At 31.4% G+C, this 25,860-nt stretch overlaps 1 protein-coding gene across 4 annotated transcripts in view; it reads right to left on the reverse strand.

Annotated features, from left to right (window-relative positions):
- LOC142321954 (mitochondrial import inner membrane translocase subunit Tim22) overlaps nt 1–19,832 on the reverse strand; it is a 58,254-nt gene extending 38,422 nt beyond the window's left edge. For 2 of the 4 annotated variants that reach the window (XM_075360506.1, XM_075360505.1), the window contains exons 1-2: nt 19,535–19,829; nt 11,457–11,644 (exon numbers count right to left, since the gene is read on the reverse strand). In XM_075360506.1, coding sequence (XP_075216621.1) covers nt 11,457–11,644; nt 19,535–19,754 — 408 coding nt within the window. In that variant the 5' untranslated portion in view covers nt 19,755–19,829. Of the gene's footprint in view, nt 1–11,456; nt 11,645–19,534 lie in introns of all 4 variants that reach the window. The other 2 variants (XR_012755748.1, XR_012755747.1) reach the window with 2 other exon arrangements.
- Nucleotides 19,833–25,860: the final 6,028 nt, after the last annotated feature.

A 25,860-nucleotide genomic window follows, 5' to 3' on the forward strand; every position in this document is an offset into this window, starting at 1 on the left:
AATTTATTGAGATTTATTTATATACGATAATTTTTAAATTTAATTAATTAAGGAAAACACAACTTTTAACCCATTTTGGTTAAAAGTAATTTTAGGTTTTAATCCAAAATCAGTTTCTCCAGGATTAGGATTTAAATTCTATTATGGGTAGGAAATTTTGATTTTTCACTGCACTAGTAATAAACTATAAAAAAGAATTTATCTTGAAATAACAAAATTTAACTAACATTTGGTAAAGGATAATTATTATTAATACGAAGATGTTATATTAAATAATAATGATGAATATATTTTATTTTTAATTAGAATTAAATCATTTCTTTTACATATACTGATACTTATATTAATATATATATATATAAAAAAAAGATATAAAAATTACAGTATTGATGCTGACAGTATAAAATCATTGCTTCAAGTTAACCTAACTTAACAAAAAACAATATATATATATTTATATATAACTTAGAATTAAAAACATGGCATAGTAATGATGGTTTTTATTTTTTTATTTTATTATTACCTTTTAAATGGTGATAAAAACAATAAGAAATTTGATAAATTAGAAAACAAAAGTGAATATAAGAAAGCAATAGTTATAAAACCTGATAGTCATAGTTAATAAAGATTATATTAGGAATATTGTATTTGTTTTCATATAACAGAATTATTAAAACTAAAAAGGTTTTTGCATATGGATACTTTAGTTTTAAACATGTATGTATAAGCATATCATTCATGTAAAATCTGTTGCTAACAATAGAACATTTGCTTTAACTAATTTCTGCAGTTAAGTTTATAACATAAATCTGAGTACACAGAAAGATAATATGTTGCAGAAGTGCACGTACACATCAACATACATGTAATGCTGATAAATTATTAGCTTTTAAATTAATGCTTTAATGCATTTTAAATTTTTAATGCTTTAAATTATTAGCTTTTAAGTTTATTTTCATCTATTTTAGATTCTTTATTTTGACTGTAGCTTTAGTTAGGGGTAATTTAAGTTATTGTCGTTGATTAAGGGCCGGAAGTCCTTTTTTGAGTATACTTTATTTTATTAATTATTTGTTGATATGGCTTTAAAGTTCCCTCTGAAATATTTGTTTTTTTAAATTTGATTTTTGTTTTAAAAATCTTCATAACCTTGTCTTCAAACAAAATCTCATAACCTTATTTTTTCTCTGTTGTTTGTTTAGACATAACACAGTATTTAGGTTTAATATGTGTGTCCGCACATATATTGGTACAAGAAATTACCCCTAATGCATAAAAAACATATGGTAATGAGAAAACCAATTGGTGCAGAAGAAACACTCAAAATATTGTTTTCTTACATATAAATCACATGAAGATCTAGAATCCATAAGCTACAGCTCATATAACAGCTGCATTTTCCGAAAACTTTGAATCTATTACTTTCAGAGCACTGATATGAACAAGATAACTTTTCAAATTAAACTTTTTATCTGCCTCAGATTCTACTTTCATTAGTTTTTGTACTATGGCTTATTTCTTAAATCTTGGTTATGTAATTTTTTGATTTAATCTTCCATAAACATTTACAACTCTTATACAGTTCAAAAGGTTACTAAACAAATGTTTTAGAATAATTTTTAATGTTTCATATAGTGAAGAATAAAATTAATAAAAATGTGAATATGTAACAATACTGGATTTCCTTTAACAAGTTGAACAACTCAAAACTCTATATTCCTTCTAATGTATGAGCATAACGTGTTGTTTGTACATAACTGTTTGATATACACAAACATAGTCTCTAAATCTATAAATCCAAATGTGTTTATATTTTTGACTCAGTAAATACATACTGTGCACACCACTACATGCATCTGCTTACTTTTTACAAATGCAGAAATCAGTATGCACAGGTGAATCAGTACACAGGTTTTGGCAGGTGAATCAATATGTACAGAATCTGATGATTTAAAGTAAAACAGGCCAATAACCATGGGCTATAGTAATCAAACTACTGTGACCTAAAGGTCACAGCAGGTAAAGCAGTGGACTGCTCTACATCATGCATTTGTAGTGAAACATATTTTAAAAATGGTGATTAGGTTGACTGCACAGCAGTTATTCCATCAGCATTTCAATACTCCATACATTGTGCTGCTCATAGCGGCAATATAATAAAAGTTGTGGATATTTACCCAACAGGAGTGCTACAAGATTCTGGACAATTTCAATCTTCATCTGTAAATAATTATAATATTGCAAGAGCTCAGTGTGACAAAGCAAATTGGACAACAGTCCATGTAACTTTCTTAACTTTCAAGTGGTTCTGCTTATGACTCACCAAGTGCACTGTCATTTATTAAGCAAAATGAAAAACAAAATATTTGTTACAGATTCGATTTGAATACTCAGCAGCTTCATATTCAACCTTTTCACAGCCTGCTAGAAACTGTCTGATGTACTATAGATAAATAAGCCATTTATTTTTGAAGAGGAAGGGCAAGTGGAAACAGTCACTCCTGCTCAGTATCCATTGATGTTACAGGAATTCCATGCTTCTAAACTGCATTGACAACGAATGGAATTGAATGTGGCAATGTTCTAACAGGATGGAGCAACATCCCATACTGCCAGAACATCCATGACGATGGTTCAAGAGATGTTTCCAAGACACGTATTTTTAAAGGAGGAGATGTTACATGGCTGGCACCTTCTCCAGACCTGTCTGTATGTGAATATTTTTTCTATGGTTACCTAAAGTTAAATCAAAAGATATTAAAAACTAAAGGCCTTTATATAAGAAGAAATTATAGCCATGGGGTACAAGCAAGAATGCAAAATTTGTGGGATAAACTGCATAACAAATAATGGAGGACATATGAACAGATGTTATTTAAAAAAAAATTACAAATACCATCGTATTTGTTGTTATTATGTAATAAGAAATAAATAAGTAAGCTATTTTTTATATTTAAATCTTCATTTTAAAAATCAGCATTTCCAAATGACTCAATGTACGTGCAAGTAAAAGTTACTCTAACATTTTCATCATCTTGTTTATATTTGAAAATATGTTATAAATGTCAATATGAATAGTCCCACAATAAGTTAAGAAAACTTTTAACAGGTGCTTCTCTACTGCTTATTGATGTACATTACTTCTTGTATGTACAAACAAGCCAATCATATAAATACGGATATGGAGGGAATCCTTTTCAAATAAATTAAATACAACAAATTAAAAAAAGAAAATTAAATATTTTATCACAATGAATGAGGTTAAACAAGGTTACTTCAGTCACCATTAATACTTTCATTTTGGTTAAATGATTAGCAGTATGAGCTGAAAGGGAAAATGAACATTTCTACTGGATAACTATGCATATTAAAGGGCTTTTGTATAAACATACATGACATAGTACTGTTGCTCTCTGACCCGGTAAAATTGCAGTAAATGATATATAAACTTGCAGATTATGTTAAACCTTCTGAAAAATTTAGACAAATCTAAAGTAATGGTGTTAAGAGGAATGGAAATTTAATAGAAGTATCAAATGCATATATTGATATTTCGGAATTATTTTTAGCCTTGAACTGCATTTCAAAGACAATTTCATCACCTAAATTTGTTATTCACAACATATGAAACAATTTACTTAATAAAACAGATGTATATAGTAAGTCAGATGTTAACATTGTTAGCAAAGCTGTAAAAAGATTGTAAAGCATGAGATTGAGGGTACCTAGAAAAAGAGCAGCTGGAAAAAAATTCCAGCATTTTGTATTAAAAAGATATTTAAACTTCAAAGTCATGTAACAACTTATAGAGTATACCTTGAATGGAAAATTAATCTGATGAGAATGTAAATTTTAAAATTACATTTCAATAATGTTAGAAATGTTTTTCAGATGCTTGCATGTAGACTGCCTCATGGTTAGAGTTGGGAGTTTCACTGTATAAATACATGTTGTGTACCGCTCTGTGTGTATTGTTGTTTTGGATTGGTTTTTTGGTTTGTTAATTGATTTGGCCTTACAGATTTTGTTGGTGGATATTGATTGATAAGTGTGTAACATATATAGAGTTTTGGTTAATGGACTGACAAGATATTTGGTTTTTTCTTTGGTGTAGTTTTTACTCCATAAGACTCTGTATATTTTAGTGGTAACATAACCTGTGGACTGGAGTGAATATTTTCTAAGTCAAACTGCAGGCATGGACAGGGGAATGATGTCAGTTGTTATTGATGAGAACAACACATATGGACTTAGAATAATTTGGAGTAGTTACTAGTGAATTATACTTTGAAATTTTTCTAAGTGCTAGAGTTAATTAGTGGGGAGATTCCTTTTTTCCCATTATTTCTGTACCCGTTCCTTCTACATCCCTGCCCTTTTGGATCTGGGTAAATCCCAACCTACCCCAAAATTTTGGGGCATGCCCTGAAAAAAAAACTTTTTTGAAATTTTTTGACCCTAAATTTTTTATTATACATTTTCCCGACCCCCCGAACCCCCTCAAAAAAAATGTTTAACCATAGTTTTGAACTTATACATTTTACCTACCCTGCCCACCATGCATTGGGCATTGAGAGGGTACATCATATTATATAAGAGTGTTTGGGTCATCTTGGTGACATTTCACCAGAGTTTTTAACAGAGGTAATTTTGGAGGCTTGCCATATGTCGCTGGGGAATGCATGACCAAATGAGAAACATGTGTATTGGTGGTCGCCTGAGTTAGCAGCAGCTAGAAAGACCCATTTTGGTGCAAGGAGGTGTCTACAGTAAGCAAATCGCAGAGTTGTGAGAAACGAGATTGATTTGGCACTGCCTCAATAGCGACATATGGGGGATGCCTTCAAGATTGTTAGTAAAACGTTTTGGAGGACGTTACCTGTAATGTCGAGGAGGCTACTGTAGGACTGTGTGGGGGTACTGTTTCCCAGGAGGCCATCTGAGATATTGGAGGAGGTTGCTGTGGTGGAGATTCCTCTGTCTGATTAGATGGAATTAAGTAGTGTGGTGATGAAAATCATTAGGTGAAAGAGTTCGGGACTAGATGAAATTCCTAATGAGGTAGTGGTGGCAGTGGCAATGGCGATTCTGGAGAAGGTGTTGGCTGCGTTTAATAAGGTGTTGGTAGATGGTGTGAGACTGAAGGTGTGGAAGGTGGGGTGGTTGGTTATGCTCCAGAAGGGTTGCAGGGAGGAGAGTGACCCCATTGGGTACAGGCCATTGTGCCTTTTAAGTTGTATGGCACAGTTGTTTGAACGGATGATGGCGGAATGGCTGAGATTCGAGATTGAAGCTAGTGAGGGGCTAAGTGAATACCAATTCAGTTTCTGCAAGGACCATACTGCAGTGCAAGTTGTTGAGTAATGCAGGTGATTGATACAGCAACTAGGGGTACCTGGAGAACCCAGGCTATTCCGTCGGTAGTGTTGCTGGATATAATGAAGACGTTTAATTCACTACCATTCGGATGGGTTCTCCAGAAACTAAAGAGGAGAAAGATTAGCCCATATTTCTACAGGCTTGTGCAGGATTACTTTAATGGTAGGGCAGTGGTAGGCAGTGCAGATGAGATTCCAATTGAGATTGGAATGGAAGGAGAAGTACTGCAAGGGTTGGTCATTGGTCTGCTTTTATGGTGTAGTATTGCTTGACGGGCTTCTCTGGTAAGGTTTCTCAGACGGGGTGTCGCCAACTGGTTTTGCAGATGATCTCTCCCTGGTCATAAAACTGAAGAGAGGTTATGGCCAGGGGGAACAAGGTGGTGAAGTGGTGAAGATGGTTCACAGTTAGTTATGAGAGCGACAGCTCTAGCTAGCACTGGAGAAAACACAGTCGGTATTAATGACTGGAAGATGGTGGCTATAGAAAGTTAGTTTGTCAGTAGGAGGCTCAGAGATTGTACCTGCGCCCAGGGCTAAATACCTGGGGGTGACACTAGATGACAAGCGCCCTTTTCTGCCGCATGTAGTGGAAGTGGTGAAGAAGGGCGGTAAGACTGTGGCAGCGATTAACAGGTTGTTGAGTAGGATGGGCGGGCCTAGCACAGTGAAGAGATTTTTAGCATCGGTGGCTAGGTCTGCGTCTTGTACATGATTCCAGCATGAAGGAGAGTATTAAATATGAAGATTGTGAGGGAATGAGACTGCTCTCTTTGCAGAGGCCGTTGGCAATTGGGGTGGCATGGTTGTACTGAACTGTTTTGACAGAAGTAATTTTATTGATAGCAGCCATGCCACCTTTAGAGCTGATAGTGGAGGAGATAGTGGAAAGCTCGGCAGGTGTGCCAAAAGGTCAAGCTAAGCAAGATACGCTGATGAAGTGGCAGCACTGTTGGAAAAAGGCACAGGTAGGAAGCTGGATAAGAAGGCTGATCCCACAGCTCAAACCATTGCTGAACAGGAGGTATGGTGAGTTAACCTATGGGATGACGCAGTTCCTGTCTGTTCATAGCTGTTTCAACAAGTATCTGTGAGACAGAAAGAGGAGGAGGTCAGATAGATGCCTCTACTGCAGAGTGTGATACAATGAAACACACAATGCTTCACAGTGTCAGATGGGTGATAAAGAGGAGAGAGATGGAGCATGTTATTGGTGTGACCACCCCAGATAACGTGGTGGAGACGATGTTGTTCAATCGGCGGAATTGGGATGCCATTAGTAATATGGTCATACATATAATGAGAGCTAAGGCTAGAAAAGAGGTGGAAGATGAGGAGGATGATAGAGAGAACATCAAAAACGGAGATTTGGGGTTGGGTGGATAGCCCCTTTCAGGTGGCATGGGATGCTGAGGTGTCTCATGGCTGATGAGTGAAAGGGGACTCCAGGTGACTTGTTAAAGGGTTAAAATAAAAAGACCAGAGTCCCAGGTGGAGAATCCTCTGGCAATTAAATTACACAAGTTATTGTTGACGAGTTTATTGCATTAGTTTAGTATTTTATTTATGTTAGCAAAGTTTAATATGTACCATGCCTCCCGAGAAAAAAGTGCCTCTTCATAGATAGCTGACTATCCTGGAACATTTACATATGACAGATGTGTTTTATACTGTTGAGTTTGCAAGAAAAATATTTTGTGCACAAAAAAGTTTCAAATACAAGCCAAGTCAAGAAACTGAAAGACAAGTCTTCATATCGCAGGATTGTAAAAGAACGGCCCACAAGAACAACTTACAACAGCAGCAAGTAGCTGTGATTTCACTTCCAAAGGTAAACAAAAAATCTACTTTATCATGAATTTATGTGATGCATTGCTTGCAAGTAATACTCCTCTTCACAAACTTAGAAATCCTACCTTCAAAGATTTTCTGCGAAAATATTGCTTGAATCGAAACATACCAGATGAATCAACATTGTGTAAAGATTACATACCAACATTTACCTACATGTTCTGAAAGAAATATGCAATGAACTAAAGGATAGCATTATTTCAATTTCAGCTGATGAAACTACTGACAGTTGTGGCCATTACACTGCGAATTTAATTGTCGGTGCATTAAAACTAGAGCCTTCTTCTTATCTGGTTCCCTACAAAGACCTTGAAAAGACAAATCATTCTACAATCGCCAAATTTGTGAATGAGTGTATGAAAAAATATTTCCTGAATCTTCTGCAGATAAAAGTTTTTATATTTCTCTCAGATGCTGCTCCCTATATGATCAAGGCAGCCAAATTCCTCCAAGTATTTTATCCCAATTCGATTCATGTGACGTGCTTTGCTCACAGAGCACATCGATTCGCTGAAGAAGTATGATCCATGTTTGGGAATGTAAATAAACTGATTTAATCAACAAATTATTGCCTTATTGTGAGCAATAAGGCCAATAAAGAAAAACTGCCTTTACAAATGTGCGTTTACCTCCCGAACCAGTGGTGAACGTGGATTGAAGTTGTACTGTTTTACAGTGAACATTTCAAGGCCATCAAAGGTGTAGTAAACAACTTTGATAGTGCAGAGGCTATGACAGTTTGTCAGTCCAAGGAAGCATTTAATGATTTTGATATCAAAAATAAACATAGCTGTAATTAGCACTCATTTTTCATTTTTAGTATTAAGAAACTTGAAACTCAAGGTTTGGCGTTGACTGAATCTATTCAGTTAATGAATAAAACTTGCCAAACAAGCTCTGCATTGCCAGAGGTATTCCTGTGTAAACTTACAGAAAAATTTGAAAACATTTTAAACAATAACCCAGGCTTTGAACCTTTATGTCAAATTGATAGTTTTATTAGTGGGACGGATGAACTTTTGCCAGAAACAATAAGTGCTAACATAGCAACCAAATTCAAATACTGCCCAGTTACCTCAGTGAATGTGGAACAATCCTTTCCCATATATAAAAATATTTTTAGTGATTGAAGACACAATCTTACTACCGAACATTTAGAACAGTACGTGATTGTTTACGTTTACAAAAGTAACAAAATGTTAAATAATTGTTAATCATGGATTTATCAATATGTTACTCAACTTCTTACTAATTGTATGCTGATTTTGAAATAAAAAAAATAAAAATTACTATTTTTTAAAATTTATTTAAAGTTTCATATTTTGACACTTTTCATGCATATTTTAAGCATTCTTCGTGCATATTTCAAGTGTTTTATGTTGCATATAATCCAGTCTCTAGTAATCGCCATAAAAGTACTCATATTAAACAATAATTGAGCAGTAAAATAGTGAGTACTATATACATATGTAAGTAGGAGGCATCCTGTGACAAGAATTATAACTTTATAATCTGTTTTAAGTAGTGCTTTATTGTTACTTTTTTTTCTTCATCTGTACTAATGGGAGTTATATATTTTTATGTATAGCGCAAGTATGTTTAATACAAAGAACTACTTTTTATGAAAAATGCAAACTGAAACAGATCAAAGATTTTAATAGAACAGTTAGAAACTTTAAAGAAATAAAACAGAAGTGGTACATTAGAAATTCCAGAGATAAGTACAGTGATGGAAGAATTAGGCAGGTACTTAGATTAAAAAAAAAACATATCATGATTGGAACCAATGAAGATATAAAATTGGTTATGGTGAAACATAATAATTTACACAACAGAAAACACATTTAAAGAAGAAGGTGCCTAGTCTTAAAAAACAGAAACGGGGCATAACGTCAAAATTGGATGACTTAGAAAACAGAGGAAGAAATAACCTAATATTTAAGGGGCTTATGATGAAAATGTTGATGATTGATCAAGTTAAAAAGTCTTTGTGTTGACAAGTTGGGAACATGTAATGACAGCTGGAAAAATCATGTGCATCCTTTGAGATAAAGCTGCAAGGTGATTGCCTATATCCCAACTGATCATGATATTAATTCCATTATGAAAAACTTGCTTATATTAAAGGATACAGAACATGAATTATGAAAATTATAAACAGAACTTTTTGAAATGAATAGGTTGCACCAAAGAAGCAGATTTTTGTTATCCAACATAGCTAAGAGTAAAAAAAAAAAAAAAAGTTAATGTTAGAGGATGGCAAACTACAAAAACAGATGGGGAAAATGATAAATGTATAAACTATTGGGACTTCTGGGACATGACTTAATGTAAGTGGAAAATACATTCATCAACTGGAAAACGGCTGATTAAAAAATTAATTGAATGGTGTCTGCCAAATTGATTTAAAGGATCTGAGGATAAAGAACACATAAACAATTTTATAAAGAGGTAATTCAATGAATTTACCAGTTTACAGCTTTATCTAATTCCTAATGTAAATCACCAACCTAAGCTCTAATAAATCATTTATCTCACATCTCTTCAACTGATTTTACAATACTATACATTTACATCTATTTTTATAAATTTAAAAAATGCAAGGCATATTCATAAAGTAAGAGCCATCAGCTTATATTTAAATATTAGCGAGTCTGAACACAGTTTCATGCATGCAGAGCCATCTATCGGCTATTACAAAGCTACTGCAGTTGTTTTGATTTGGTAGTAGTCGTTTGCCTACCGGTGAATGCAGATCACTATGTCCGTGACAATCATTTCTCCCGCCAATTGTGAAGTGTGTGCTGTGATTCGATTTTTGTGTGCAAAAGGATCTTCAGTTGAAATACATTGGGTGTTGTGCCCAGAGTATGAACCTATAGTAATGAGTGAAGGAAAGGTTAAGCAATGGTGTCGAGACTTTAAAAGCAGCTGCACAAATGTGCATGACGAAGAGTGGAGTGGCAGGACTAGTATTCAGATAGACAAAATCATTGAACAAGTGAACCAAAAACTGCGATGTGATCAACGATTGACGATTTTGCTCTGACCGATGGATTTCCGCATGAGCAAAAATGCTCATTTTTACCAAAATGCTCATTGACCAACACAAAGGGCAAAGAATGTGCAGTGAATGAGCATTTTCGGACTGCTATCGACAAGATGGAGATGATATGTTTTTCCACATTGTTATGGGTGATGAGACATGAATATCCTACACCAACACAGAATCGAAACAACAGTCAATGCAGTGGTGCCATTCAAATTCCCCAAAACCAACAAAGTTTAATCAATTTCCGTACTCAAAAGTCGAAAAATGTTGGCTACTGTTTTTTGGGATGAAAAGGGCATAATTTTGGTTGATTTCATGGAACTTGGATTAACAATTACAGCTGACATCTACTGCGAAATGCTCACAAAACTGAGACATGCGATCCAAAATCAACGACGCAGGAAACTGTCTTCCGGCGTAATCCTCCTTCACAACGTGTGTCCTCACACCGCTGCCTTAACCAAGAAAAAGATTCATGATTTTTGTTGGAAACTTTTTGACCACCCTCCATACAGTCCCGACCTTGCACCTAGTGACTACTTACTCTTCTTGCATTTGAAAAAGTGGCTTGGTGGACAGCAGTTTGAAAACAACAAGAACCCAAGACTGCCGTTGTGAAGTGATTCAATTCCCAGGTGGTGAACTTCTATGCAGAGGGGTTAAAGAAACTGGAGCAGCATTAAGAAAAGTGCTTAGAACTGAATGGCGATTATGTGGAAAAGTGAAGTAGATATGTAATAAACTAAAACTGTAAGTAAAAACCTTTTCTCACAAGTTTATTTCTTTTTTTAATGACCAAACAGCCTTTACTTTATGAATATGCCTTGTATTAAACTGTATGATCAAGATGCTAATCTAAATGATAATCTCTATTATCATTGATGATGATCATCTGTATTATTTAGATGGTAATCTAAATAACACTGAAAAGAAGATAACAATTTAAACTATGATTCATGTATCAAAGTTGATACTTAAACACTTTCAAATTTATATAATATTATATCAGTATCTTCATTATAATCATTGAAAAAGGTAACATTAAATGAACATCTGATGCATAAAGGAAGAATAAAACACAGTAGCACAATAAAAACTTAGTAATGCAGGGTAGAATTTAAGATAATATATACTATAATTTTAAATTAAACCTCTCAAAAAGCGAAGTACCCTACCGATTCAATTGTACATTCAATAGCAGAAAATATTGCTCCAACTAGAGCAAAATTTTTGGCATAACTGAAAGTTGTTTTCCTCATTTCACGAAGTATTTCTCGAGCTGACTGTTGTTCAACACCAGGGCCAGGAACTGATGGTCCTACACTAGTAGAAAATAATCCAATAGCTGCTCCAAGTCCAAAACCTTAAAAATAAAACAATATTTTAAAACAAATTAATATTTATACTTCAACACTGGTTATGGGTAACTGTCTTAATGTAATATGAAGTTTTCATTTATTATGTGAACTTTTCAAGTGGGTACATTTAAAAAAAAATGAAGGTAGCATTTATAAATGAAGGATTAATTTAAAATAAGCAAGTTTAATGTATACTTCATTTTAAACAGCAATAACTACAATTTATATTAGCCATAATACAGTACCCAAAAATTAAAAAAATACATAATAGAAGAACTGGTTAATATGATAATCTTCATGTTATTAAGTTTATTTAACCAACAATATGGCCACTTTTTCCATATTAATAATACGAACTTACTTTCTATCAAATGACCACCTCCAACAATGAGCAACAACCAGCCTAAAACAATTGCCCCCCTGCATTTTAGTGCACTAAGTGGAATAAGATGTTCATAAAACACTCTCACTTTAAATTGGAAATTATTTTTTTATATTAGTCCTGCATTAATCTGAACTTTGCAAGACTAGTACTGTTCAGATTACATATTTCTTGATCAAGATTGCTTACTTAAAAAAAATTTTATACAAAAAGATATTCCTCTTATATATATACATTTATACTAACTGAGAAAATTTTTTACACCAGAATGAACAAATTAAAAAATAAATTGCAATTAACTAACAACAAAAATTTATTTTTGCAACTGTATCTTATTCCTCCCACCTTACACATTACATCTATACTACTGGCAAAATAAAAAATATATATTTTTCCTGGTAATAAAAAACCACTAACTGAGAAAATGATAATAATTCAAGAAAATTAGGAAAGAAGATCATTAGCACGCAAAATTAATAATAAAACTAATAAATTATAACACCAATACTTTAGATGCTTTGGGAATCATGAATTTTAGTGCAATCTTCTTTAAAGATTGCCTTCTTCAAGTTTTCTTCTTTTTCAAAGTCTTCTTGAAGACATTTTATGTCTTGATTGCTTTAAAGAAGGAATTAATATGGCTTTTAAAAACACAAAAAAAAGTCATAAAAACAAAACATTTTACCTGATTTTAGAATATGATCCACAGAGCATACTCAAAATACCCAAGCCACCTGAACATTATACAGAAAAACTCAAACACCATAAAACACCTAGCACACAGTAACCATTATAATAATATGCTTAATGTTATAATAGCATGCTTAAAATAAATAAAAGTTTTATAAAATGAACACAACAAAATAATACTTCATATTAAAAGTATAAATAGACTTAGAAAAAACAGCTCATCACAAATTTAAACATATTTACTTTCAGAACAATAAACAAGAAGAAAACGTATCATTATTTACAGAACACAATCACGAAATAAAATTTCTCTGGAATATATAAACTGAAATGCTTCAACTGCACAATGTTCTACATTGGTCAGCGCTTCAAACCTATAATGAACTTCTAAATATCTTCCACAGCAACATATTTGCAACCCATCTAATTGTAAAAAAATAAAAAATATATATATAAATTCATAAACCTCTCTCGACCCTTCTCCATAAAAACTGGATTGAGGCAAGGAGACGGCCTCTCACCACTCCTTTTTAACTGTGCCCTCGAATTTGTCATGAGAAAATGGTATGAAATAAATCCCAAAAATATAAAAATGGGTACTAAGAAAAACTCCATCACACTAAATTGCCTGGGATTTGCGGATGACCTCGCTCTTTTAGCAAATAATATTCAAGAAGCCACAACACAAATCATGAGCCTTCAAAACCTAGCACAAAAGATAGGGCTTCATATCTCTTTCAAAAAAACTGAACTAATGGCCATACATCTTCTGGTAATAGAAATTACAGTAAACAATCAGAAAACTAAAATAGTAAAACAATTTAAATATCTAGGGGAAATAATAACTTATAATTTAAATGAAAAAGTGACATGGCAAAACAGGACAAATAAAATGATTAAATCCCAAAAATTAACTTGGTCAACATATAACAAAAAATGCCTTTCGACTAAAACAAAACTTAAACATTATAAAACTGTAGTTCAGCCAGAAGTCACCTACGGAAGCAAGACCCTTTTCAAAATCACTCAGAAAAACCGAATTGATAAAATTCTGAAAATAGAGAGGAGAATTGTCAGAACGTGTATCAATAAAAAACACCAAAAAGAAGGCCAATGGTGGATTGTGCCAAATGAGGTGGTGTATCGAGAAATAGAGCCTGTTAGTGATACTATGCGGAAAAAAAGAATCTCTTTCTTAGGTCATGTCATAAGGACACCAGAAACAAGACTGTCAAGAAATATCATTGAAAAGCTCTGGTTCCAAAAGCTAGAAGTAGGATGGATCAAAGAAATTAGAGAAGATATGAAAGAATTGGGAATTTCCCTGAATGACCTACAGAATAAAACTGGAAAAATTACAAAGCTAAAAAACAAAAACATTAGATTTAAACAAAAGACAGACAAACGACAAAATAAAACAAAGAGGGTGTTTACAGATGAAGAAAAGAAAGCAAGATCTGAACGGATGAAGAAAACTGGGCAGCTTGGAAGAGTAAAATAACACGCTTTTCTCACAAAAGATCTAACTAAAATTGACTTGTGGTCCCATATTGGCAAAAAAAGCATAATAATAATAAACCCATAACAATGATATACCAAATGAACAGGTGAACAGGGGCAATTTAAATCCAGCACACTTTTCAATCACCCTCTAAAATCTACTAGTAACAACTGCTGACTCCAGATTGTAAACAGCAGCACCAGTCACTGAAAATGACCGACTACATGGGTAAATGAAAACATTACGAAGTAAGTTTTAAAAATCTAATATTCATTACATTTGGTTAGGTTTATAGTTTAAAATGTAACATTTTAAAATTATTTTATCATATTTTCTACTTATCATAGACAAAGATATCACAAGTTAAAGAAGTAACAATCTAAAAGATAATTAAACAAAGTTAAGGTTTGAATGAGCTAAGAAATATTATAAAAATATGTACTTTAGTAATAAATGGAAAACTTTAATAAAATCAATAATTAAAGCAGAGGAGAATTTAAAATAGAAAATGAAAGAAGAAAGAAGTAGCAGTTCAAAACATTTATTATTGAGCAATAAGATGCATGTAGATGATATTTTAAATATGTAAAAGATGAATACAAGAATATGATGTAAATTGCATGTTAAAAAAATAATTAGAATAGGTTTGTAGAAATTAAAACTGTAGGTATCCACAAAAGTGTGCATTGAGTATCATTGTAAAAGAAACAGAAAATGGAAGAATATAAGGCCAATAAAGGAATGAATATAAAGAAGAGCTGCAAAGAGAGAGAATTCTAATATACTACAAAAAAAGAACAAAATGGATTATTAAGCGAATGGAGACACAGTGAGTTAAGATTTGATTTTTTTTACATAAATGTATTATGAAATAAGGCTGTGTGGAATGTTATGAACTAAACAGAATATACAAATTACTACACTACTGGAGTTAAGAACTAACATTAAATAACTGAAGTTACACAGATTAATATGTAAATTTTATGAAACTACAAAAATACAATCAGACAAAATATATAGTAAAACCAGGATAAAGTGGATCTTTAAACTGTTTAATAATTTTAGTTTCCTTGCAGAAAACATATTACAGAGTAGAAACCTGAAGACAATTTCCGATACTGTAATATTGGGTACAACTGCAGTATAATGACATTGTCTAATGTTATACATGTTTTTGAATAGCTTATGGGGAGGAGTGTGTAAATATAAAATATTAGGTGTTGTGAAAATAAACCCACCAGGTTGGTCTAGTGGTGAACTCATCATCACAAATCAGCTGATTTTGAAGTCGAGAATTCTAAGGTTAAAATTCTAATAAAGGCAGTTACTTTTATAAGGATTTGAATACTAGATTGTGGATACCGGTGTTCTTTGATGGTTGAGTTTTAATTAACTGCACATCTCAGGAATGGTTAACCAGAAACTGTACAAAACTACACTTCATTTACATGCATACATATCATCCTCTGAAGTAATGCCTATGGTTGTTCCGGAGGCTAAAGAAATAAAGAGAGGTGTTGTGGAAGTGTGGCATTAGGAGTTAGGTGGCAGTAAAATTTGAAAATTAATATGCCAATAAGTGTTATACAAAAGACTAGAAGTTTTAATTCCTTTTTAAATATGAGGCACGCTAGTATAATGATTAGTATATATAACTAATTAGTATATGTTTGTGAGTTTTGAAAGACAAAAAAAATTAAAAATATAATACAGTTAACACAAGATTAGATAGGACCACTTGGTGGATCATATGTGGCATACAATTGTCAAACAAAAAGGCTTACATCCCTCTGAAAAAATATGTACACATTATAACTGTATATCCAGTAATAAAATATGATTTCTGAATAAAACATTTTAAAAATTTTTAACTATGGTTAGGTTTAATTAAGTTAGCTTACGTTTATACATATAATTTTTTTAAAGTTAATTTTAAGACTCATATTTCTCTGTAATATTATACAAATACAATAAAAAACTTGGTCCACCAACTAAAGAATAAAATAAAATTAGGTGGGATGACACTTACCTTATATCATTGCATATACACAAGAGTACCAAACATTTATCACTCAATGTTTTATATGTATACACATCTACCCCTAGCTATCCGTAAATATGTACCTCTCCCCTAGGAGGCGTAATCACCATTCAACATAGTAGCCTTACATTGACTGCATTGTTATAGGGAATAATATTGATTACAGGAAAATTAAATATACATAATGAAAATAACTGGGTAAATAGCTTTAATTTTTATCACAATATTTTTTAATAACATTTGTGTTAAATAAGACAAATACTAAAATGGGAAAATTGCAAAGAGGAAACACACCACAAATTATCAAAGAAAAGGGGAGAAATATTTTTCATGGCGATAAAATTTAATTTTTTTTTTAATTTTACTCACATATGTTTACAAAAGAAAGGTTAATATTATATATGTGTTGAAAATTGTCCAAAGTAATATTCATTTTTTCTCTCCTAAAACAGGAGAGAAAATTAAAAAAAAATTTATCATAGGGAAGTCTGCTTGTCATAAACTACTTTATATTTTAATTATAATTCATAACACCTTAATGGAATTTAAAAGACACATGGAAACCAAAAATAATAACAATGAACAGGAATATAAATATAAAATGTCTGAGTTATTTTAGATAATTTCATATTAATACTAATATTATCCAGTTTGATAACATTCTTCCTTTTCTACAACTGTTGGCAAGGCGAAGAAAATGGAAGCGAAAGAAAATGTTGAAAAGGAAGTGAGAAAATTAAAAATAAAAACTTGTGATCTTAATGGTGATGAATAACTTGGAAGAATTTTTTAATAAAAATTGTCTTCAATTTAAGAATCTTTTTATGCAAGATGCAGAAAAAGTTATGTTTAATAATTCTATAGAACTTACTTCTTCAGAGACATAAAAAACTTTTTTCAGAAAAAATATATTTACTGTATCTTCATGTATTTTACACATGTTATGAAAGTAATTTAAATGTTAATTTTTCAAAACAAATACAATAATTCTGACAGGCCTAGTCCTGTCTAGTTTAAAAATGTATTTATTTACACAGTTCTGTTTTATTTTAGTAACTAAAACACATGTATTAAAATTTAGTAATCCTATCTACCAACTTCACCGATTTTTGTTTCTAAACTAAAAATTAGTTTTAAAATACTGTTTCACAACTCTTTTTTTATATTAGAATTATGTGAAACCTTACCTAAATTACTCTATTCTACATAATTTTTTTCACATATCTATGAAACAGAAAATGACAAAAATCAAAATATTTGCCTGAAACTGCAAGATTTGAAAGATTCAATTATATAGGTTTTGCTTGTCACTGAATGTGAAAATTGGAGGAGAAAAGATTATGGAGGTAGAAGAATTTTGTTATTTGGGAAGTAGAATTACTAAAGATGGACGAAGCAGGAACGATATAAAATGCCGAATAGCACAAGCGAAACGAGCCTTCAGTAAGAAATATAATTTGTTTACATCAAAAATTAATTTAAATGTCAGGAAAAGATTTTTTGAAAGTATATGTTTGGAGTGTCGCTTTATACGGAAGTGAAACTTGGATGATCGGAGTATCTGAGAAGAAAAGATTAGAAGCTTTTGAAATGTGGTGCTATAGGATAATGTTAAAAATCAGATGGGTGGATAAAGTGACAAATGAGGAGGTATTGCGGCAAATAAATGAAGAAAGAGGCATTTGGAAAAATATACTTAAAAGAAGAGACAGACTTATAGGCCACATACTAAGGCATCCTGGAATAGTCGCTTTAATATTGGAAGGACAAGTAGAAGGAAAAAATTGTGTAGGCAGGCCACGTTTGTAATATATAAAACAAATTGTTAGGGATGTAGGAGGTAGAGGGTATACTGAAATGAAACGACTAGCACTAGATAGGGAATCTTGGAGAGCTGCATCAAACCAGTCAAATGACTGAAGACAAAAAAAAAAGGTTTTGCTATACAATAAGAATACAATAATTACCTCCCAAAGAAAGGAAAAACAGATGTGAAAATAACAGCACTGTCAGCTTGTTACCTCATAACAGCAATTTTAATAGAAGTGAATGTGATATGGTGTTCTAGAGAAAAACCAACTCAATGAGGACGAAAAACAAGAGAAAAGATTCTAGTTCCAGCATAATCTTGGAAGGTAAGAAATAAAGACTGTAAGGTATATAAAATTTTTAATTAATTTTTATAATATAAAATTGAATAAAATAGCTAACTTCTAGGGAAAACTAATCTGATTTATAGAGAGAAGGTTACTTATAATCTACATGGAAGCTGAGGGCTTTAGTTAATCGAACTCTGTAAAATGAAGCCTTAATTTTAAAAAATAACTTGATTAATGTAAATGAAAAGGCAAGTAAATAGGACAAAAAAAATTATCAGAATTAAAAAAAGAAAATGTCAGATACAATACCAAAAAATGTTAGAAAATCAAGGTGTACTTTCATGTAGTAGTATGATAGTATCAAACATAAATTAAAATAATTAAAAATATCTGCAACTTTAGTAGTCCTACTTTATTAGCAAAGTTCATTGCACATAAAGATTTTTGTTTCTGAATTAAAAATTATTCTAGCAGAAATTTGTATTGTATTATGATAAATAATATACACCATATATTGTGAAAATAAAACAGGCAAGCATGGAAAAAATAAAAAACTATGAAACACTGTTACAGAATAATTTAAATTCAAGAAATTAATGGTCTTCGGAATGATCAGCTTGAGTCTGTAAGAGTACACATTTACCATACCTTCACATTTTTACACCTGACTGCGAACAGATGCCTTGGCATCTCTGCAGAGTACTGTTGGCATCATGTCATTGCGCTGTTACTACGTAATCTAGTATTACGTAAATAAATAAAGTTAAAAAAGAAGTTTTTGGAGAATTTAAACAAAACAAAGATCATTCCATTTTCATAAAAAAAATAGGTTACAATCATATATTAAGACACCAAGAATTTATTTTAATAGAACAAGGCAGTGTATCTAGAAATATAATGTAAAAAAGCACAATTAAGAGTACATTGAACAATAAACGTAGAAATGATTAGATCGCGATTAGAACATTTAAAAAAAAAATTCAACAAAGTCAAATGACTGATGACAAAAATGTAATAATTAATAAGTCTTAAACGTTTCAATGGTTTAATAAGAAAGTTAATAAACCTCGTCATTATAGCAAAGTTAAATGAAAAGTAGTACTTCATAACCAAGATTGTAAACCTAACAAAGATTTAAAAATTATTTAACCTCTAAAATTTACAAAAAAAAACTAATCTAACCTAAAACACAGCTCATTCCAGTCTTGAAAGCACAACTTTCAAACACCGCCTCAACCATTTTTTCTTCGTTGGTTTTTATAAATACAGGACCCATGCTCCTCGGCACAACTATATTTTCACGATACCTGTATGTATTACCGATGAAAAATAACGCAAGTTCATTTAAAACATTATCATTAAAGAATTCTGGCTTTACATTTTCGTCATTAGCACGGGACATTTTCAAAATAATAGGAATCGCAAAAGGTTATGTTACGTTTAGACCAACCACGAGAAATTTATCACCTCACACTGCCAATATCTCGGAAAAAATTGCCCAAACAGTAGAATACTTCAGATTATGAAAAATTAATGTTATACTGAGTGCCGTTTAAGAGTGCCTGATTGGAGATTTTTCTTACTAGTAAATAAATAATCTTCGTTTTTTCTCAATATAAAAACTATTAATGTTAAAAATACAATAATCCTTCACCAGGATTATTGTAAAAAGGCTTATTTAAGATAAAAAGAAACTTTTTTTAAAAATAAATTAATTTTCAAATTCTCATAAAAAAAAACAAGTTTCACGTTTGAGATTTATTGAAAAAATATTTTTTTTTATTTATTTATTTCTATTGATGATTTAATTCACCACGGAAGCGGTACTTTTCAAGATGCCCGCAGACGATCTGTAGTTAGCCAGTTGTTGTAGTTAGTTCTTAGATGGCTGAAAGGAGAAAATAAATAAATTAAAATTGTAATCTAATTTTATACAATAAATAAATATAATTATAAACCTAACCTAACTTAATCTAGTCAAACGCTCGTTAGTCAAGGTTAACGAGCGTAGATTAAGTTTGGTTCGATTATATTTATACGTTTAGATTTATCTATTATATAAATTTATGTATATATTAATTTATTTAGTTATTTATATAAATTTATTATACAATTCATCTTCAATTTACGCGGGTGTTAAGTTCCGGAATATTTCCGCGTATAATGAAATCGCGTAAATTGAGAATTACAATTAATTCAGAAATACAGGTTTGGTTCTTGTTAAGTTATACAGTAAATGTATATGTAAATTTCTGTGTTAATATTTTCATTATTTAAATTTCTCCTCAGTATTGATATAATTGAACGTATGTGTTAGTTTACTTTTGAAATATAGTATTTTTGTAACAACATCCAAACTAAATTTCATATAATAAAATTTTAAAAAAAAATTAATTCAAATTGTTTTCAGTCAACTTTATGATCATTTTCAATGACCCAGATTAGTCTAACTAATCTTCAAATCAACCAAAATTGCTTTTGAACTAAGCTAAAAAAAAAAGAATTATAAAATATAGATTGGTATTGTGTCATGCAAATTTATGTTTTTAAATTAATATTATGGCCAATTTTCATGAATAAAAATACTAAAATTTCATACTGATTTATTAGTTTGATGTTTTCTTAAGCGCCAAGTCTGTTTCTATGGCTTATCTGTCCTCTGTGACAGATCTTTCCCTTATTTCTGATTGTTTCTACCCTAGACTATTTCTAGTTTGAAATAAATGCTTACTTGATCTGTATTAAGGTTACTGTATTTATAGAGTTACTGTATCTTTAACACACATAGTTTGAAAAACAATCAAGGGGAAGAGTACCTCATTCTGAGTGAATCTTATTTTTATTTTATGCTGTAAAAATAATCAATTTTAGTAAATAAAATAAGCTAAAAAGAAAAAAATAAGATTAAGAGTAAGTAAAATAAGATTATTACAGAATTTATTTTTTCATAAAGTAATTTATTAATATTACAAAGAATATAATCAGGAGTAAATGAAAATTATTGTAAAATAAGCAATTTAAATTCACAATTTTACCTTTGGGAAAAGTAATTTTAATTCTCTTAGAAAATTACTTTATTTACAAAATATTATTAAATAAGTATTAGTATTAATATTAATAAACAATTATAATAATAAAAGATTAAATCTTTTATAATAGTCAGGTGGAGTTTCTGGTAAATAAACTGGGTGCTGTATAAGAAATAAATTGGTTCAGTGTTGGAATGATTATATAGCACTTCATTTACAGAGAGGCCACAAAGTCCTTTTCCAGATAAAGAAATAAAAACATGAATTGTTCGGCCTTAATTATATAATATTTCTATGTATAAAACTTACTTTAAATTGCATTAGTATATGCTCCTCCATTGTATGTACACAGTTTTTTCAGTTACCAAGGGCATTTAGACATTCTCTTCCATTTCAAGGATCTAAGCCGAAACCTAGTCTCCGACAGCTTTTAAAGACAAATTTTTTTTTTTATTGTTAAAAAGGAAGTTGTTACAGGTTTTAAGTCTAGGCTTCTAGGTGGCCACTGAATTACAGAGCCCCTATCAATACACAATCTTCAAATGTTAATTTTAAAAATTCTTTACTGACAGATGAGGAATAAGATGAAGGTAACTTTTAAACATTTTAGGATATGGAACACTGTTAACATTTCTATCGAGAGAATATGGTCCTATCAAGACTGTTTCAGATATTGCTAACCACATCATTACATGTAGAGAGTGGTATTATAAGAAAGGGAATTTTCCTTACAGCAAAGATTCACATTCTGAGATACATTACTCAGATAAATGGAACATTTGTAGGAGAAGAAAACTGATTTCTATGATTGAACGTTGAGAGAAAGCCTTAGAAGACCTTTACAAGAAGTTTGCCTTGTCAGAAAGCTCATTAACACAAGCAATCTTACAGGTTTAATCCAATATATTTTTTCATCAATTCAAACAACTGAACATTTACAGATATTCATCATAAAGGAATGGATGAAAGTTGGGGCTGTTCAACTTACAAATAATTCACATCGCTGTAACAAAATGTCATGGTTTCACAGTCAGCATGTTAATTTGACTTAAATTTTTACTCTGAAAAAATTCTTAAGATATATCAACTTTTAATATTAATATCCTTATCTATGAAGACAAAATATATTAATTATAATGAATTTTATAAATGTACTCAGATGGATCCAAACTAGTATATGGTATGATGAAGTAACTGATAACAGCTATAAGCTAATGCCTTAGTTTTTTGTGTTCTTTTTTCTGTCTACTGTTAAAATTTTTACACCTATCAAGTTGAAGAGGTAAAAATCCTCTTGACATTGTTAAATACAAACTAGTTTACCAATCTTTGAAATATTGTTTTCAAAACTCATCTCTCTTTTGGAACAGATAAACAAGAGAATGTGATAAAGAACCAGTAATTAAAATCTACTGTATTTTTTAAGTTTCTCCTTCTCCTTCAGTGGATAACTTCTTACTGTTTAATTACTGATAATGAGGAAGAATGTAAGGAAGAAAACACACTTCCAAAGGGAAATCTCTTGAAATTTTATAAATTTTGTTAAATGTAACTTGATTACATGGCAAGACCTGATTGTGAAATTTAGAAAAAACTTGAAACACCAACATTATAAAATTTCTAGAGTTCAAACACAGGAAAAGGATGCACATATATCCAACCAATAACTATTCTTAAACTGCAGTTTATGTTTTTCTTTTTTCATTCAACCATTTTAACTGCTTCTGAAGCTGCATACAGGTAATCTTTTATATAGTCTTATTAAGTATCTGAGAGTTTAGCCAGTTTAACCATTTAAGTTTTCATCCTCTTGCTACTTTGTTAAACTACATTATTACGGTACTGAAAATGCTGTTATTGTATGTAAGATATATTGTAATTATTCTCATGCATAATGTTACAATGTACTAAATATACAATTGAACACTGTCATCCATCTTAAGAAAATTAAGATATACATGCAAATATATTATTGTAATTCATATTTCTGTAAACACATCAATGGAATTAACAACATTAGCTTAAAGTTTTACACAGAATTGCAAATATGTATTTTTAATTTAAATATTTTTTACATACATTCAAAGTACATATATACTTATTTATATTTGTCAAATTTAAATCATTTTACATACATTATCTCCATGTAGCGAATATTTATTGATTCATGTATCATCTTATATAGTCCCAGAAGAAATATTTCTTATTGTTAATATAAATTAACATGAAATGTATAATGATTCATTACAAAAAATAATGTACAAATAAGATGCCCATGTATATTTAAATAATTAGATACTTCAACTGGTACAAGATTATTATGAATCTAAATTGATTATTTTATTCAGTAATGTAGCAGGATTAGGAAAATACTACACTCTAAACAATACGAAATTACAGAGTATAATACATCAATAATAAAAGAAAACTGAGTAATAAAAAAAATTCATATGAGAGACATGGTGACTTTCTGTCTTCATAAACTAGATGTAGGAAATCAGAATAAATTTTTGTTATATGTGGATCTTGTTAATTTTAGGCATTTATCATTTTATTAGTTCTTTCTTTCCAGGTGGATTTTTCATTTAAGTTATATGTTATTTCTCCAAGTTATTTAAATTGTTTTACTATTTGTATTTTTCTTTTTGTTTACTGTAATGTGACTTATTACTAATGGGTCTGCTACCATTATTTCTGATTTTTTTCAAAAGAGATTTGGAGCCCTATTCTTTGTGCTATATTTTGAAGGCTCATTTTTTGGATTTTAGCTTCTTAGATGTTGTTCACTATTAGTTTTGGATGTTGTTTTTCACTATTATTGCTGTCATCTGTAAACCCTAAGCAATTTATGCTTATTGGATCCTTTTTTGCTTCCAATTTGTATACTCTTAGGGTTTTACTTATACCATTTTCTTATCACATACTCCAGACCACAGTTGAAGACCAGTAGTGATTAACTATCTCCCTGCTTTAGTCCGTTTTAATCATAAATGGTTCAGATAATTCTCTCTTTATTTTATTTCAGATTGGGTATTTGTTAAGACTTAATTTTATCATTCTTATTAATTTGGGGTGAAGTCCAAAAGTTCTTAATGTGTCTAACACTGATGGCCTGATTGTGGATAAAATTGTAGAGTTTCTTGAAGTTTACAAAGGTTGAATTGTTGCTTATATATATTTTTTTTTTTACAAATATTTATTATTAATTTAAGGATAATTATCTAGTTTGGGCATTTTCTCCAGGGTCAAATTCCTCCCTGGTATTCTCCTAATTGTTGTTCAAGATGATATTTACTGCAATTGTACAGAATTCTCAACATGACTTTATATAAGCAGTCCAAGAGGGAAATTCCTTTGTAGTTGCCTGGTTTGATTTTTCACCTTTTTTGTACAATGGTTGTATTAGAGCTGTAGTCCAATGCTCTGGTAGTTCATCTTCGATTCAGATTTTCACTATACATTGATGTAATGATATTTTCACTGGTTCTGTTCCATTTTCCATAATTTTGCAAATGTTTGATCTTCTCCACTTGCTTTGTAATTCTTGAACTCTCTCAGTACCTAGTATACTTCATGGATTGTCAGTGAGTTTATATTTTCTGTTGGGGTTTTTATTGGGTTTGTATGTTTATTTGGAGAAGTTCTTGGGGATCTTTGCAATTTAAAAGCTTATTAAATACTTCCACTAAAATTTCTACATTTTCTTTATTGCTATGAGCCTTTTTACCTTTTAACATTAGAATTGGGGATCTTATTTTTGGAGTTCTCTCCCAAATATTTTATAGTAATTTTTGAGTTTGTTTTCTTGTTATCTGTTTCTATTTGTAGAATTATATCTTTTTGGTATTGCCATTTGACTCTATTAATTTTTGGGCTGGTTTTCTTTATTTAGTTTGATTCTTCTGTTTTTTTGGCTCTGATACTTTAGCCAAGCTTGGTGTCTCTCTTTGAATGTTTTAATACACTTTCCACTTTAATACACCATTGATGTTTTTCCTTGGGTTTATTGGTAGTACCTTTTTTCTTTTTATCCTTTTTTAAACACCCCCAACATCCCCGGCCTCTGCCGTTAGGCTTTGCGCAGGAATGTCGGGGTGCCATGGCAGTCGACTGCCCCCCTGTCTTGCCTCATTGGCTTCCCATCGGGGTCCCCCCCAGCTTCATCGAGATGCAGCAGCCCTCCCTTCTGGACGACCATTACACCCCTCCACTGGGAGGCTACCCTTCCTGTCCCTACTCTAGGTTGCTGGCTATGCCTTATGCGTAGCCGACAAACCGCCACGTCCCCTTCTCATACCTTAGGGTCCCAAATGCGTCATGGGAGCACCCCGACTAACCCTCATTCTTGGATATGAAGGAGCCAGAGTGTCCTCAGCATCCAGGCTGCCTCCCGGCCCTACACGGCGACCACGATTCGCCCCTTTTTACCCCTTTTTTTACCCCTTGTTCCAACCAGTCCTCTACCCTTTGTTGTAAAGC

This window comes from Lycorma delicatula, chromosome 3 (assembly GCF_047948215.1).
Source record: "Lycorma delicatula isolate Av1 chromosome 3, ASM4794821v1, whole genome shotgun sequence".
NCBI lineage: Eukaryota > Metazoa > Arthropoda > Insecta > Hemiptera > Fulgoridae > Lycorma > Lycorma delicatula.